Here is an 18,353-nt window from a genome sequence, read left to right as displayed (position 1 = left end):
GCAGAGACTGCCTATAGGACCATCCCTCAGTAAAAACCCTGGGTATTGAGTCTCTAACGAGCTTCCCTGGTTGACAACATTTCACATATTTTGTCACAACTCATTGCTGGGGGCAGTAAGCGCATCCTGTGTGACTCTACTGGAGAGGACCCTTGGAAGTTTGCATGTGATTTTCCCCAGACTTCTCCCTATGTACCTCTTTTCTTTGTTGATTGTGTTTTATATCCTTTTGCCGTGATAGATCATAGCAACGAGTGTGACTATATGCTGATCCTGTGATTGCTCGTAACAGATTGTCATCCTATGGGTGGTCTTGAGGATCTCCCAAGCACAGTAACGTAACTGCAGCAATAACTAATACAGACACATAATTAAATGTGCTAATGTGAATTTGATCTGTTGTTGTTTGAACTAATGCTGTTTGTGGTGCAAGTTGATGTTTTGGGTTCATAGGCCTACATCAACAAAAAGGCTTTTGTTTTAAAAGAGACCTTTTGTCCCTACTTCTACTCCCACACAGGAGTCTCCTCTGCGAGGCTTACATTTCACCACAGACTTAACCAGACTCCCATAGTTGAAGGGATATATTAGTGCTCTTTTTCAAATCATTTCCCTGCCCTCCCTAGCTTGGCTTTTGCTCAGCTCCTTTTAGGGACTATGGCTGTGTGGGTATGCTGTGTATATCCTTTCTTTATGGAGAGCCAACCCATTGAGTTGGATTACAACAAATATTACTTTTTTCCCAAATCTGTTAATTTGGTTCCATTCATCCCTACAAGGAAGACCAGTTAATACGATTGTTATTCAGATTTACGCACTAACCACTAGGGCCAAAGATGAAGAAAGAAGATTTTTATCAGCTGCTACAGTCTGAAATTGATCGAACATGCAATCAAGATGCATTGATGATTACTGGTGATTGGAACGTGAAAGTTGGAAACAAAGAAGAAGGATCAGTAGTTGGAAAATATGGCCTTGGTGATAGAAACAATGCCGGAGATCGAATGATAGAATTTTGCAAGACCAATGACTGCTTCATTGCAAATGCCTTCTTTCACCAACATAAACGGCAACTATACACATGGAGCTCGCCAGATGGAACACACAGAAATCAAATTGACTACATCTGTGGAAAGAGACGATGGAAAAGCTCAATCTCATCAGTCAGAACAAGGCCAGGGGCCGACTGTGGAACAGACCATCAATTGCTCATATGCAAGTTCAAGCTGAAACTGAAGAAAATCAGAGCAAGTCCACGAGAGCCAAAATATGAGCTTGAGTATATCCCAGCTGAATTTAGAGACCATCTGAAGAACAGATTTGATGCGTTGGACACTAGTGACCAAAGACCAGACAAGTTGTGGAATGACATCAAGGACATCATCCATGAAGAAACCAAGAGGTCAGTGAAAAGACAGGAAAGAAAGAAAAGACCAAGATGGATGTCAGAGGAGACTCTGAAACTTGCTCTTGAGCATCGAGCAGCTAAAGCAAAAGGAAGAATTGATGAAGTAAGAGAACTGAACAGAATATTTCAAAGGGCAGCTTGAAAAGACAAAGTAAAATATTATAATGACATGTGCAAAGAGCTGGAGATGGAAAACCAAAAGAGAAGAACACGCTTGGCGTTTCTCAAGCTGAAAGAACTGAAGAAAAAATTCACACCTCGAGTTGCAATAGTGAAGGATTCTATGGGGAAAATATTAAACGACGCAGGAAGCATCAAAAGAAGATGGAAGGAATACACACAGTCATTATACCAAAAAGAATTAGTTGATGTTCAGCCATTTCAAGAGGTAGCATATGATCAGGAACTGATGGTATTGAAGAAGTCCAAGCTGCTCTGAAGGCATTGGCGAAGAACAAGGCTCCAGGAATTGATGGAATATCAATTGAGATGTTTCAACAAACAGGTGCAGCGATGGAGGCTCTCACTGATCTCTGCCAAGAAATATGGAAGACAGCTTCCTGGCCAACTGACTGGAAGAGATCCATATTTATGCCTATTCCCAAGAAAGGTGATCCAACCAAATGTGGAAATTACAGAACAATATCATTAGTATGACACACAAGCAAAATTTTGCTGAAGATCATTCAAAAACAGCTGCAGCAGTATATCGACAGGGAACTGCCAGAAATTCAGACTGGTTTCAGAAGAGGACATGGAACCAAGGATATCATTGCTGATGTCAGATGGATCCCGGTTGAAAGCAGAGAATACCAGAAGGATGTTTACCTGTGTTTTATTGACTATGCAAAGGCATTTGACTGTGTAGATCATAACAAATTATGAATAACATTGCAAAGAATGGGAATTCCAGAACACTTAATTGTGCTCATGAGGAACTTTTACATAGATCAGGAGGCAGTTGTTTGGACAGAACAAGGGGATACTGATTGGTTTACAGTCAGGAAAGGTGTGCATCAGGGTTGTATTCTGTCACCATACCTATTCAGTCTGTATGCTGAGCAAATAATTCGAGAAGCTGGACTATATGAAGAAGAACGGGGCATCAGGATTGGAGGAAGAGTCATTAACAACCTGCATTATGCAGATGACACAGTCTTGCTTGCTGAAAGTGAAGTGGACTTGAAGCACTTACTGATGAAGATCAAAGACCACAGCCTTCAGTATGGATTGCATCTCAACATACAGAAAACAAACATCCTCACAACTGGACTAATGAGCAACATCATGATAAACGGAGAAAAGATGGAAGTTGTCAAGGATTTCATTTTACTTGGATCCACAATCAACAGCCATGGAAGCAGCAGTCAAGAAATCAAAAGACACATTGAATTGGGTAAATCTGCTGCAAAGGACCTCTTTTTTTTTTTTTAATTAACTTTTATTGAGCTTCAAGTGAACGTTTACAAATCAGGTCAGACTGTCACATATAAGTTTATATACACCTTACTCCGTACTCCCCCTTGCTCTCCCCCTAATGAGTCAGCCCTTCCAGTCTCTCCTTTCGTGACAATTTTGCCAGCTTCCAACTCACTCTATCCTCCCATCCCCCCTCCAGACAGGAGATGCCAAAGGACCTCTTTAAAATGTTGAAGAGCAAAGATGTCACCTTGAAGACTAAGGTGCACCTGACCCAAGCCATGGTATTTTCAGTCACATCATATGCATGTGAAAGCTGGACAGTGAATAAGGAAGACCGAAGAAGAGTTGATGCCTTTGAATTGTGGTGTTGGCGAGGAATATTGGATATCCCATGGACTGCCAAAAGAACGAACAAATCTGTCTTAGAAGAAGTACAACCAGAATGCTCCTTAGAAGCAAAGATGGCGAGACCGTGCCTTACATACTTTGGACATGTTGTCAGGAGGGATCAGTCCCTGGAGAAGGACATCATGCTTGGCAAAGTACAGGGTCAGCAGAAAAGAGGAAGACCCTCAATGAGGTGGATTGAGACAGTGGCTGCAACAGTGAGCTCAAGCATAACAATGATTTTAAGGATGGCGCAGATCCAGGCAGTGTTTCGTTCTGTTGTGCATAGGGCTGCTATGAGTCGGAACCGACTCCATGGCACCTAACAACAACAACAACATTCATCCCTGACCCTGCCTTTATGCTATGATTGTCATGTATTTTGCCTGTATAATTATAAACTGCACAAAAATTATTGTAATTTTTGCTTTAAACAGTGATGTGTATTTTCAAGAAATTAAGAGGAACAGTAATTTTTTTATATTTAGGCAGATATTTACCATTTATGTTGAACTTCTTTCTTTCCTGAAAATACAGGTTTCCACCTGATATTTCCCTTTAGCCTGACAAGCTTCCTTTAGTATTTTGTGCATTACAGGTCTGCTGGTGATGAATTCTGTCTTCTTTTATCTGAAAATGTTTTTTCAATTTTTGAAGGATTTCTTTCTGTTTATGGAATTCTGGGTTGATAGGTTTGTTGCTGTTGTTCGCGTTTTAAAGATGTTGTTTCGCTTCCTTCTAGCCTTCAATTTTTTCTGATGAGAAGTCAGTAGTCATTGGAACTGTTCTTTCCCTGTGCATAGTGTTTCCCTTTTGTCCTGACTGTTCTCAAGATTTTTCTCTTTATCTTTGGTTTTCAGCATTTGGCAGTGATATTCCTAGGCATATTCCTCTTTTATATTTATCCTTCTTGGGGTTTTCTGAGCTTTGTGAGTCTGCAAATTTATGTCTTTTGCCAAATTTGGGAAATTTTCAGTTGTTATTTTTTTCTGAGATGCTTATTACTCACATGTTAGACCTTTTGATATTATCCCATAGGTCCCTGTCTTAGTTATCTCGTGCTGCTATAACAGAAACACCACAAGTGGATGGCCTTAACAAAGAGAAATTTATTCTCTCACAGGGTAGGAGACTAGAAGTCCAAATTCAGGGCACCAGCTCCAGGGGAAAGCTTTCTCTTTCTGCAGGCTCTTGGGGGAAGGTTCTTGTCATCAATCTTCCCCTGGTCTAGGAGCGTCTCAGTGCAGGGACCCCAGTTCCAAAGGACACGCTCTATTCCCTCTTGCTTGCTATTATGAGGTCCCTCTCTCTCTCTTTGCTTCTCTCTCCTTTTATCTTTGGTAAGATAAAAGGTGATGCAGGCCACACCCCAGGGAAACTCCCCTTATATCAGGGCTGTGACCTGAGTAAGGGTGCTACGTCTCACCCTAATCCTCTTTAACATTACCTAATCTTGCCTCATTAACCACAGGCAGAGATTAGGATTTACAACACATGGGAAAATTACATCAGATCAAAAAATGAAGGAAAACTAAACGATAAAAAAAACTGGGAATCATGTCCTAGCCAAGTTGAAACACATATTTGGGGGATGCAGTTCAATCCATAACAGTCTCCAATGGTCTATTCATTTTTTTCCAATATTTTTCTATCCGTTCTTTAGATTGAATAATTTCTGCTGACTTCTCTTCAGGTTTGCTGACTTTTTTCTCTGTTACCTCCATTTTCCTGTTAGACCTATCTGGTGAATTTTTAATTTCAGATACTATATTTTAGTTCTGTAATTTCCATTTGGTTCTCTTTTATTGTTTCTATTTCTGTAGTGAGACCTTCTTCATTCATTACATGAATATTTTTTCTTTATGTCCTTGTTAGTAGTTATAATAACTGCATTAAATTCCTTCTTTGCTAACTCCAGCGTCTGGGTTATCTTGGAGTCTGTCTCTATGATTGTCATTTTTGTTGAGTAATTCTAGATCATATCCTGAACATTGTGAGTGTTGTGTTGTGCAGACCCTGGATTCTGTTATGTTCCTCCAGGAGGTATTCATGTTTTTGTCTTAGCAGGAAATTAATTAGTTGTACTCCAACTGAAAGTTGTTTCTAGGCAGCAGTTCACATCTCAATTCTGTTAATTGTATCTTCAGCTGAACAGAATTTGGGTTTTCCCTCTCTAGCTCTTTTCCTTTCAGAGTACCTCATTGCTTTTTGGTGACTGCGGTTTCTCTGAACTCTGTCCTCTGATTCTTCCAACTAGAAAGACAAAGTTATTAAACCATCCAGAGAACAGAAAGACACATTACCTTAGAAGGAGCAACATCTAACATATCAACAGAAATAATGGAAACCAGAAGAGAATGTAATTACATGCTTAAACAAGGGGAAAAAAGAAAAAACCTGCCAACCTAAAATTCTGTACTTAGTGAAAGATTCTCTAAAGAATAAAGATAAAATAGAGATGAGAGGATTTGTCACTAGCAAAACTACAAAAATTTTGAAGTAAATTCTTCAGGGTGGAAGAAAATGATCCCAGATGGATATACTGAACTTCAGAAAGGACTGAAGAACATCAGCAAGAGTAAATATGTGGGTGAATATATAAGTATCTTGACTGTTTAAAATAATAGCAATAATAATGAAAATCAGTGATCCAAGCTTTCATCTCAATAAGGTAGAAAAAGAACAGAAAATTAACACCACCCCAACAAAAACAGAAGAAAAGAAATGATTAAAAAACATAAGAGGATACTGTGAATGAGTTACTGCCAATAAATTTGATGAGTAGTAAACCTAAATATTAAAGCTAAACTATAAAGCTCTTAGGAGAAGTCATAGAATATCATCTGACTGGGGGGTGGGGGGTAGTCAAGGATTTCTTAGAACACAGAAAGTACTAAAAAAAAAAAAAAAAAAAAAAACCTGATGAAATGGACTTCATAAAATTAAACACATTTGCTCACCAAAAGCATATTAAGGAAATAAAGAAAATATTCACAATAAATACATCTGACAAAGGTCTTGGATCTGTAATACATAAACAGTTTCTTTAACTCAGTAGTAATAAGGCAAACAACCCAGTTTTAAAAATGGGCATAAGATTTGGACAACCAGTTAAGATAGGAAGATACACAACTAGTCAGTAAGCACAGGACAAAGTACACAACATCACTAGTCATCAGGAAAATGCAAATTAAGACCACAATGAGATATCACTACACAGTCTCTAGAATTTATGGCCATAATTAAAATAGACTGGCAAGTCCAAATACTGGGAAAGATATGGAGCGATGGAATTTTCCTACATTGCTGGTGGCAGTACAAAATGGTACAGGCCCTTTGGAATAGTGCGGCAGTCATTTATAATGGTAAGCATTCACTTACAATTTGCTCAACAATCCGAAATGTAAGTTCTCAGAAAAACTTGTGGAAGATATTTGTAGCAGCTTTACAGCAGTCCGAAACTGAAACAACTCAAATGTCCATTAACAGATATACAATGGAGTACTACTAAGCAATAAAAAAAGAAATGAAATACTGATACATGGATGAATCTCAAAAATATGTGACATGTTAGAATTATCTCAATAAAATTTCAATAAAAAACATAAGCAAAGGAAGTAAGATACAAGAGTACCTACTGTATGATTTTATTTATATGAAGTTTTAGAAGAGGTAAAACTAACTTATGTTGAAAAATATCGGAACAGCTCTGGTCCTAGGATGAGAGAGGGCTGACTGGCATGTGGCACAAGGGACTTTTATGAGGAGTTGTTCCATTTCGTAATTGGGATGTTGGTTTTACAGATCTGTGCATTCACAAAGCTCATCAAATTGTACGCTCGATATTTGTGTATCCTACTGTGTATAAGGAAACTGTGGTGGTGTAGTGGTTAAGTGCTGCAGCTGCTAACCAAAAGGCCAGCAGCTCAAATCCACCGGGCACTCCTTGGAAACTCTATGGGCAGTTCTACTCTGTCCTGTAGGGTCGCTATGCATCAGAATCAACTCAACGGCAACGGGTTTTTTTGTTTGTTTATTTACTGTGTATAAATTATATTTTAATTACAAAGAAGAAAGATATCAACATATTTCTCTAATTTGCAAATTAGATTTTCTTTAACTCCATATAAGGCCCGGCTCTTCATGTGGGTAACCTTACGAAAGAAATCTGTGTATTTAGAAGTTGATTTCTCTTCTTTCTCTTGCCTTTCTTCCTCCTCTTTTTTTTCTTCTGAAAACCACAGGAATGTGAGAGAAGGTGGGTGGCCGTTGCAAGCAGAACTATATCAGAAGACTTGTATCAGAATATTCTGTCGCTTAGACCTTGTGCAGGCCTATAATTTGAATGTGTGACTCTGGAAATGGTTGCTATGGTGATAAACCACTTTACTTAAATAGCATGTATTTTACTTAAAATTCAGAGAAATGCTAACAATTTCTAGTAATCATTCACTGGTATTAACTTGCAGCGATATGCCCATAGCTTACAGGTTTTGCATCTGTTATCACCAGATGAGTTCATCAGGTTAAAGTTATGCTAGTGAATAATGAAATATGTATGTTTAGCCCAATTTTCTTGTTATATGTCTCCCTTTGCACACATGGAGCCCCTTTTCAAGATTAATAATTTAAGCTAGAAAAATCAAGCAAAGGATACTGAATTACAAAAAAAATGTGACTAAATTGTGAGGTCTTCTTTTTCTGTCATTTTGTCTCCATAAAATGGACTATTCTTGAACTGTCCCAAATTGTTGTTGTTAGGTGCCATCACGTGGGTTCTGACTCATAGTGACCCTGTATACAACAGAACAAAACACTTCTGGGTTCTGCGCCATCCTCAACGATCGTTGTTATGCTTAAGCCCATTGTTGCAGCCTCTGTATCAGTCCATCTCACTGAGGGTTGTCTTCTTTTTTGCTGACCCGCTACTTTACCAAGCATGATGTCCCAGGGCCTGATCCTTCCTGACAACATGTCCAATGTAGGTAAGATATAGTCTTGCCATCCTTGCTTCTAAGGAGCACTCTGGTTGTACTTCTTCCACAACAGATTTGTTCTTTCTTTTGGCAGTCCATGGTATATTCAGTATTCTTCTTCAACACCACGATTCAAAGGTGTCATTTCTTCTTCGGTCTTCTTTATTCATCATCTAGCTTTCACATGCATATGAGGTGATTGAAAACACCATGGCCTGGGTCAGGCACACCTTAGCTTCAAGGTGACATCTTTGCTTTTCAACACTTTAAAGAGGTCTTTTGCAGCAGATTTGCCCAGTGCAGCACGTATTTTGATTTCTTGACTGCTGCTTCCATGGGTATTGATTGTGGATCTAAGTACAATGAAATCCTTGACAACTTCAGTCTTTTCTCCATTTATCACGATGTTGCTTGTTTGTCCAGTTGTGAGAATTTTTGTTTTCTTTATGTTGAGGTGTAATCCATACTGAAGGCTGTCATCTCTGATCTTCATTAGTAAGTGCTTCAAGTCCTCTTCATTTTGAGCAAGCAGGGTTTTGTCGTCTGAATAACATGTTGTTAATGAGTCTTCCTCCAATCCTGATGTCTTGCTTTTCTTCATATAGTCCAGCTTCTATGATTATTTGCTCAGCATACAGGTTGAATAGATGTGGTAAAAGGATACAACCCTGACGCACACCTTTCCTGAATTTAAACCAATCAGTATCCCCTTGTTCTGTCTGAACAGCTGCCTCTTGAACTATGTAAAGGTCCCTCATGAGCACAATTAAGTGTTCTGAAATTCCCATTCTTTGCAATGTTATCCATAATTTGTTATAATCCACACAGTCAAATGCCTTTGCATAGTCAGTAAAACACAGGTGAGCATCTTTCTGGTATTTTCTCCCTTCAGCCAGGATCCGTCTGACATCAGCAATGATATCCCTGGTTCCACGCCCTCTTATGAATCTGGCTTGAATTTTTGGTAATTCCCTGTTGATATACTGCTGCAGCTGATTTTGAATGATCTTCAGCAAAATTTTACTTACATGTGACGTTAATGATATTGTTCGATAATTTCTGCATTCTGTGGGATCATCTTTCTTGGGAATAGGCATAAATATAAATCTCTTCCAGTCAGTTGGCCAGGTGGCTGTCTTCCATATTTCTTGGCATAGATGAGTGAGTACTTCCAGCGCTGCATCCGTTTGTTGAAACATCTCAATTGGCATTCCGTCAATTCCTGGAGCCTTGTTTTTCACAAATGCCTTTAGTGCAGCTTGGACTTCTTGCTTCAGTACCATTGGCTCCTGCTCATATAGTACCTCCTGAAATGGGTGAACGTCAACTGATTATTTTTAGCATAGTGACTCTGTGTATTCCTTTCATCTTGTTTTGATGCTTCCTGAGTTGTTTAATATTTTCCCCATAGAATCCTTCACTATTGCAACTTGATGCTTGCATATTTTTTCATTTCTTTCAGTTTGAGAAATGCAGAGCTTGTTCTTCCCTTTTGTTTTTCCATCTTCAGCCCTTTGTACATGTTGTTATAATACTTTACTTTGTCTTCTCAAGCAACCCTTTGAGGTTTTCTGTTCAACCCTTTTACTTCATCATTTCTTCCTTTCACTTTAGCTACTGTTAAGTTGAAGAGCAAACTTCAGAGTCTCTTCTGACATCCATTTTGGTCTTTTCTTTCTTTCCTGCCTTTTTAATAACCTCTTGGTTTCTTTACGTATGATGTCCTTGATGTCATTCCACAGCTAGTCTGGTCTTCAATCATTAGTGTTCAATGCGTCGAATCTATTTTTGAGATGTTCTTTAAATTCAGGTGGGATATACTCAAGGTCATACTTTGGCTGTTGTCAAATTGTTCTAATTTTTTTCAGTTTTAATTTGTCTGTTAGTTTGTTGTACTGTGTGGGCTTGCATGTTGCTATGATGTTAGAAGCTATGCCACCAGTATTGAACTACCAGCAGGGTCACTATGACAGACAGGTTTCAGCTGAGCTTCCAGACTAAGACTAGGAAGAAGGACCTGGCAGTCTACTTTTGAAAAGATTTAGCCAGTGAAAACCTTATGAATATCAGGCGAACATTGTTTGATATCCCAAACAGTAAGAGTCTATCAAGGATGAAGAACAATTAAGATGCTGCTTGGGGCAGACCCTGGCATAACCATCCTCTGACCGCAGCACTCAGAGAGGCCATGTAGGTCCAGAGCACTGAGATCTGCCCCCTTCTTCATTTTATAGATTTTAAGTATATATCCTCATATCCTTTACCTTTTTAGACTGACGAGCTCTCTTATAGAAAAATCTGCACCACCTCATCATATTTGTAGCCTGTCTATAAACCTTGTCTGATCCCTTTATATCTACTCAAGTTGGTTGTAGTGTTTCAGGGATGAATTCATCATGACTTTATAAAGGATAGAATAATTTTTTTCTTTGACTCCTAAAATGCTTTCTGATGATACCCAGGTTTTCTTGGTCTTTGTACAGTGGTGTATTAGGCCAGTATCTTCAGAGGATGGTCCATTGTGATTTTTAGATCCTCTTCTGGGTGATAATGGGTGGCCAACAGTCTAATGATAACTTAGAATTCTCCCCCTAGAAATGAATATTAAAACTACTCTGCCATCTTTCTCCCTCGTTGTACAGTCTTATGGGAACTCGTCACCCTCTATTTACCTTTCGTGACCCGAAGATCTTAGTGACTCCGATAGCCTTAGCAATTTCACTTTTCATTTCTCCCTCTTATTACTTACAAAACTATAAAATTATATCAGTGACAGCATAGATCCCTTAGGAATCCCACCAGATATGTGTGAAGGAAAGGGGAAACCCAAAACTTAGATAATCTACAATCTACAGAAGACATTAAGATTTGTTCGCGTTCCTAGAGAAGAGTCTGGGAGCTGGAATTTTTATTGGCCAGGTATGTTCCAAAGAGATGAGAGACTTGGCTCTTGGTGAAGAAAGCGATGTCTTAGTCTGAAGTGCACCACGGTGGCCAGCCTGCATCCTTGTTTTGTTAACATCAGAGAAGAGTTTCAGTTAGGGACCATTTGTGAGAAGAGACTCAGAGAGTCTTTTAAAAAAGCTCTTACTATTCTGATTCCCAAACAAAGGCATACTAAGTGAATACAACTGGAAATTACCAAAGAGAGATGGTATTTTACAAGGTATACAGACACACACACACAGTATTTTACAAGGTACACACATACACTTGGAAGGTCCTAAGCATTTGCAATAAATGTTCATGTAAAAGGTAAGTAGATTTGTATTGATATTACCAGGGAATGAAGAAAACAAATATAGTGATTTATTTCAGTGCAGCCAGTTTTAGGCCAATTGTGGGGCTCAGTTAAAATATGGTTTACTATTTAGCGTTAACATACATAAAACACCAAATTGACAAAGAAATAAGAAGCAGGCATTTTTATATGTTGCTGGTAGAAGTATGGAAACCCTGGTGGCATAGTGGTTAAGTGCTATAGCTGCTAACAATAAAGTTGGCAATTTGAATCCACCAGGTTCTCCTTGGAGCTCTATGGGGGCAGTCCTACTCTGTCCTATAGGGTCGCTATGAGTTGGAATCGACTCGACAGCAATGGGTTTGGTTTTTTTGGTTTTGCCTAGAAGTATACATTGGTACAGCTGTAATGAAGGGCAATGTGGTGAAACATAAATCCATATACCTTTTGACCCAGGAGTTCGACTTCTAAAATATATATCTAGTAGGTATACATGTGAAAAGTGATGCAAGTACAAGTTATTCATGGTGGCGTTATGCGCACTAGTAAAGGATTGGAAACAACCCGAATGACTGTTGTGAAGGATCTGACTGTTTAGATAAGTTACGATGCATCCAAACATGAGAATGCTGCACAGCCAGAAAAAAGGACAAGGTATCTTTTTATGTACTGACATGGAATGATCTTTAAGGTAATTGTTAGTTGAAGAAAATCGAGGTGTGAAGAGTGCTTATGGTGGGCTACTATTTATGTAAAAAAGGGGATGAAAGTGCATTGAGAGATGAAATCAAACCATATGAAATTGACATTAGACTATTTTTGACCTACAAAAATGACAATCAGTTCTACTTGGTTCAACCTAATATTTGCTTAAAACCAAGCCAAACACATTGTCACTGAGTTGATTCCAACTCATTAACGAGCCTATAGGACAGAATGTAACTGCTCTGTAGAGTTTCCAAGGAGTGGCTGATGAGTTTGAACTGCCAGCCTTTTGGTTAGCAGTCAAGCTCTTAACCACTGTGCCACCAGGGCTCCAATATTTCTTAAGGATGCATAAAATATCTCTGGAAGTATATACTTTAAATTGATAATATTGGGGGTTTTTTGGTGGGGTATGGAACTAAGTTAGCTAAGGGGCAGGGATGAGATTTTGTACATTGTGAATATTAAATCAGGTTATCATTGTTAGCTGACTTAAAGCCACCGTATGTACAAGAAAACGAATCAGTGCCCGGTCCTGTGCCTTTCTCGTAATCATTATGCTTGAGCCTATCGCTGCAGCCACTGTGTCAGTCCATCTCGTTGAAGGTCTTCCTCTTTTTCACTGGCTGTCTGCTTTACCAAGCATGATGTCCTTCTTCAGGGAATAGTCCCTCCTGAAAACATGTCCAAAGTATGTGAGATGAAGTCTCTCCATCCCTGCTTTCTAATGAGCATTCTGGCTGTACTTCCTCCAAGATAGATTTGTTTGTTCTTCTGGCAGTCCATGGTATATTCAGTATTCTTCACCTACATCATAACTCAGAGGTATCAATTCCTTGGTCTTCCTTATTCATTGTCCAGGAATCAGAAGACTGTATTAAACCCAAACCTACTGCTGCCGAGTGGATTCCGACTCATAGTGACCATATAGGACAGAGTAGAACTGTCCCCATAGGGATTCCAGGAATCTAAATCTTTGCAGAAGCATGACTGCTACATCTTATAAATCACTAAAATTATATAGAGAGAGATAAATGTATGTGGTTGAAGAATATAATTTTCTTTTCTTGCTATGGAATGAAACAGAAACGTCATGTTCCTACACTGAAACAACCATTTTGGTTTAGTTTCTTTTTTCCTTCCACATTTCCAGAAAATTCTGAGAACTATCTTAAGATATCCAAGAAGAAGAAAATACAGAACCTCTAGTGTTTTTGGAAAAAAGGAAAAAAAGTCTTAATACTGCCTTCTGAATATTTCTTTCTTCAAAGTCTACTAATGATTCAAGTATATTAAAAAATGGAACAGTGAAGAAGAATGGAAATGTTAAGCCAGATATGAACATGAGCGCATTAAAAATAAAATAAATGTTCCTATTCTATAGAATATTAGTTGTATTGGACATGTTGAGAAACATTTGCCCTACTACTTGGATGATAACTCAAGAGGTAGAAAAGTCAAAGGAGAGAGGGGTACATTTACATCCACCTTTTAATAGGATTTGAATATACATAAAGTGAACTAAATTTTTGTGAATTGAAATTTCGAAGGTAAGTTTCATATCTTGTTGATCAATACTGTACCAAACACAAAGCAACTTATCCTCAGTGAGATACTAGATAGAACCCAGGGGTGTTGTATTGTCACCCTTTAGATAAACACTTAATTCCAGAACACTTAGTTGTGTTCACAAGGAACCTGTACATAAATCAAGAAGTTGTTCAAACAGAACGAGGGGATACTGCATGGTTTAAAGTCAGGAAAGGTGTGTGTTAGAGTTGTATCCTTTCACCATACTTTTTCAGTCTGTATGCTGAGCAGATAATCCAAGAAGCTGCACTATATGAAGAAGAACCCGGCATCAGGATTAGAGGAAGGCTCGTTAACAACCGGCATTATGCAGATAGCACAACCTTGCTTGCTAAAAGTGAAGAGGACTTGAAGCACTGATGAAGATCAAAGACTGCAGCCTTCAGTATGGATTATACCTCAACATAAAGAAAACAAAAATCCTCATAACTGGACCAGTAAGCAACATGATGATAAACGGAGAAAAGATTGAAGTTGTCAAGAATTTCATTTTACTTGGATCCATAATCAACAGCCATGGAAGCAGCAGTCAAGAGATCAAAAGACGCATTGCATTGGGCAGATCTGCTGCAAAAGACCTCTTTTAAAGTATAAAAACATAAAGGTGTCACCTTGAAGACTAAGGTGCACCTCACTGTTTTCAGTCACCTTGGATGCATGCGAAAGCTGGACAACGAATAAGGTCGACCGAAGCAGAGTTGAATTGTGGTGTTGGTAAAGAATATTGAATATGCCATGGACTGACAAAAGAATGAACAAATCTGTCTCGGAAGAAGCATAACCAGAATGCTCCTTAGAAGCAAGGATGGTTTGCTTGATGTATGTCTCACATACTTTGAACATGTTCTCAGAGGAATCAGCCCCTGGAGAAGGACATCATGCTTGGTAAAGTAGAGGGTCATCGAAAAAGAGGAAGATCCTCAACGAGATGTATTGACACAGTGGCTGCAGCAATGGGCTCAAGCATAACAACGATTGTGAGGGTGGAAAAGGACTTGGCAGTGTTTTGTTCTGTCGTTATGAGTCAGAACCAACTTGACGTCACCTAACAAAAACAAGCTGAACATGAGTCTTTAATGAGAGAATACAACTGTATCAACAAATGCTAAATAATTATGTTTCCTACTTTTTGAAAGAGTACAGAGAAGCAGCCCAGAAGTTGCATTGTGAAAAAAAAAAAAACTACAAAGAACCTTTATACATTTAAAATTTTACACAAATTGGTTTTCAATGTACAAAATGATTTTTAAATATTACCAGCTCAAGAATTTGCATGTACTGTTTATAAAGTCAAGGATCTCTGGTGGCACAGTGGTTAAGAGCTATGGCTGCTAACCAAAAGGTTGGCAGTTCACATCCACCAGCTGCTCCTTGGAAACCACGTGGGGCAATTACACTTTGTTCTATAGGATTGCTATGAGTTGGAATCAACTCGATGGCTATGGGCTTGGGGTTTTTTTTTTTTTTTTTGGTTATGAAGTCAAACGTAAGCGATGTTCTGAAGAGGCACATATTTAAGGGCTATCTGCAATAAGCAAACAAACATCAGGTAAATTATCTCTTGTAATACGGGTACCACAAACCCTAAATTACCTGAAGTTTTGCTGCAGTCCTGGCAGGTCACTTACTCGTTGAAGAAATACATACCAAGTTCTTTCTACTTTGTATAAAATATGGTCACCTTTATCAACAAGCGCTTGAATGATCAAAGAAGCACTTCGTGCATTTGTTTTGTGTTACACGTAATCCTTTCACGTCCTTTGAAAATTGTTAACCCGCATGTTTCATGACTCTTAGGTAACCAGCGTATTAAACTTGTGAGGCTGTTCGCAGCTCTGCCTAAATGAGGGCTTGCGGAGGCTGTACCTCCGTGTCCCGGCCCTTGCCCTGCTTGTGTAGCTCTCCTGAGATGTTCTCTGCACTTTTACTGCCCTGTGCTCAGCTTCATTTAATTAGAAGTGATCACTTTTAAAATGGGTCTAAGGTCAAAATGGACTCTGCTTCCCTCATGACATCAGGGGTTAGGGCCCATTTCCTCTGCTGTGGGGTGAGGTGACCTGAGAAGATACAATTTCCTATTAAAATCCCTTCAACTTGTTTTGAGCTTTAAAGCTCATGCAGTACTTTCCTGCCTGCTGCCTTCATTCTTGGAATAAGCTCATGGAGTAAGCAGTGCGAATACTATTTTCCCCATTTAACAATGAGGAATCTGAGACTCCAAGAGGTCTACAGACCTGCCCAAGTGGTGTGGCTGGGATTAGAACCAGTCGCTGGAATTAATGCCAGGAAAACAGTGAGAATGTAGGCCATATGCAACAACTTTGTATGCAGCTTAGAAAGAATGATCATGCTGTACTTGTCAGGGTAATTGTATAAATGTCAGAGCTTGTCTAGAAGTTTGTAAAGATGAAATGAGATGAGTACAATTAAGTCCAAGTGGACTTTCCTACGCAAATGTCATTACCAGGCATTTACTTTCCTTTTACATGGCAGAGGATTTGAAATGGAGCCTATACAGTTTGCCCTACATCAAACACTAAATAATTCCATTTTCTTGAGTATGCTAAAGGAACTTTATTTGGCATCTAATAATAATTTTATAATGTGACCACTTTATGTTCTATAACTGGAAAAGGTTCCAACTTGCAAATTCTGGGCAACTTTGTGGTTTCTTTTGTCTTTGAATTGCTGTATTGCTTTGCGTTTGACAATTCATCCAGTTCTTCTCTTTTATTTCTAGCTCACTGCTTGTGAAAAGGTACTTCCTGTGACCAGTAAGAAAGCAAATATGGACAATTTGGACATGCTCTCTCCAGGTACCACATCTGGCAAACTTCTTCCAGTTGGACTCAAGGAGGAACTAGAGAAAGCCCCTGTAACTTCAAGCCAAGCAATAGCAGGCAAATTCACTGCTAAATCCATTGGCCTGTCTAGAACCAAAAAGAAACTCTAAGATTTCCTCCAACACAGAACAGTACAAGAACAAGACTGCTCTTTCTAGTGCTAAAATGAGAAGATAGGAGGAGGAAAAGGATAGGACTATGCCAAGCCCTTAGCCTTTTAGCTCCCCTGAGCTTTGTCATGTGTTCACATCAGTTTAAAATTGAAGCTAGTTATTTCAAAGCAGCACAAACTGCACGTGATGTTAAAGGACAGCCATCAGTAGGCTCAATGGTGGGCTGTGGCTGAAATCAACTCAAGATGTATACAAGGGTTGTTTAGATGGGATAGCCCTCAAGGCAGCTGGACCAGTTGGGAAGCCTTTGGGGCATACTTGCTCAGTTTCACTTCAAGTTCTTATGTTTAGTCACAGTTATTTATAGGGGAAAATGAGAGGCCAAATATGGTAATGGAGGTTCCAAATAATTATGTGCACTTTGCACTAGAAGACTTTGTTAGGAAATTGCTAATAAACTTGCCGTAGGCATTGTAACAGAAGTGCTTCCATCATTCACATGTGTTCTTGTGATTTTAGGTTGCTATGGATTGCTTTAGACGACTTATTTTAAACCTGTAAAAATAGGAGATTTTGTAACTACTTGCTATTAACTTGCTGCTAAATTCCCAATGTATTGATCGAATCAATAAAAGACAGATGTTGCTCATGCAAGTTAATTTTTGTGTTAGCAAGAGGTGAATACAATACTGTTCTCTAAAGCCTTGTGGAAATTATAAACTTGGTCTGCAGCTGCAGAGGTAGGCACACATCTTTGGGGAAGGTCATGAGGATAGATACAAGGGAATATACACCATTACACCAAGTATCATAGGTATCTTCTTTCCACCTTGATAAATAGTTTTTTGGGTGTGTGTGCGCGCGTGTGCTTTAGGTGAAAGTTTATAGTGCGAATTAGTTTTATTCAAAAATTTATAAGCACGCGTGTGCTTTAGGTGAAAGTTTACAGCGCGAATTAGTTTTATTCAAAAATTTATACACAAATTGTTTTGTGACACGGGTTGCAATCCCCACAATGTGTCAGCACGCTCCCCCTTCCTACCCTGGGTTCCCTGTGTCCATTTGTCCAGTTTTCCTGGCCTTTCCTGCCTGCTCATCTTTGCTTTTGGGCAGATATTGCCCATTTGGTCTCGCATAATTGATTAACTAAGAAGCACGTTCCTCACATGTTTTTATTGTTTGTTTCATACACCTGTCTAATCTGTGGCCAGACTTTAGGAGTAGCTTCAGTTCTCAGTTAGCAGGGTGTCTGTTGGTCATAGTCTCAGAGGTTCCTCCAGTCTCTGTCAGACGAATAATTCTGATCTTTTTTTGTGAATTTGAATTTTGTTCTACATTTTTCTCATGCTCTATCTGGGACCCTCTATTGTGATCCCCATCAGAGTGGTCAGTGGTGGTAGCAGAGCACCATCTAGTTCTTCTGGGCTCAGGCTGGTGGAGGCTGTGATTCATGTGGTCCATTAATCCTTTGGACTAATATTTTCTTGTGTCTTTGATTTTTTTTATTCTCCTTTGCTCCAGATGGGATGGGACCAATAGATTTATCTTAGGTGGCTGATTACAAGCTTTTAAGACCCCAGATACTACTCACCAAAGTAGGATGTAGAACATTTTCTTTATGAACTGTGTTATGCCGTTGACCTAGATGTCCCCCAAGACTATGGTCCC

The 18,353-nt window shown here is 39.0% G+C and overlaps 1 protein-coding gene across 8 annotated transcripts in view; it reads left to right on the top strand.

The window, feature by feature from the left end:
- STK33 (serine/threonine kinase 33) overlaps positions 1-17,321 on the top strand; it is a 193,996-nt gene extending 176,675 nt beyond the window's left edge. For all 8 annotated transcript variants that reach the window (XM_049890307.1, XM_049890305.1, XM_049890311.1 and 5 more), the window contains one exon: positions 16,470-17,321. In XM_049890307.1, the coding sequence (XP_049746264.1) occupies positions 16,470-16,682 (213 nt within the window). In that variant the 3' untranslated portion in view covers positions 16,683-17,321. The remainder of the gene's footprint in view (positions 1-16,469) is intronic.
- Positions 17,322-18,353: the final 1,032 nt, after the last annotated feature.

This window comes from Elephas maximus, chromosome 7, assembly GCF_024166365.1.
Source record: "Elephas maximus indicus isolate mEleMax1 chromosome 7, mEleMax1 primary haplotype, whole genome shotgun sequence".
In the NCBI taxonomy this organism is placed as follows: Eukaryota; Metazoa; Chordata; class Mammalia; order Proboscidea; family Elephantidae; genus Elephas; species Elephas maximus.
This window is presented reverse-complemented; position numbering and strand designations above follow the sequence as displayed.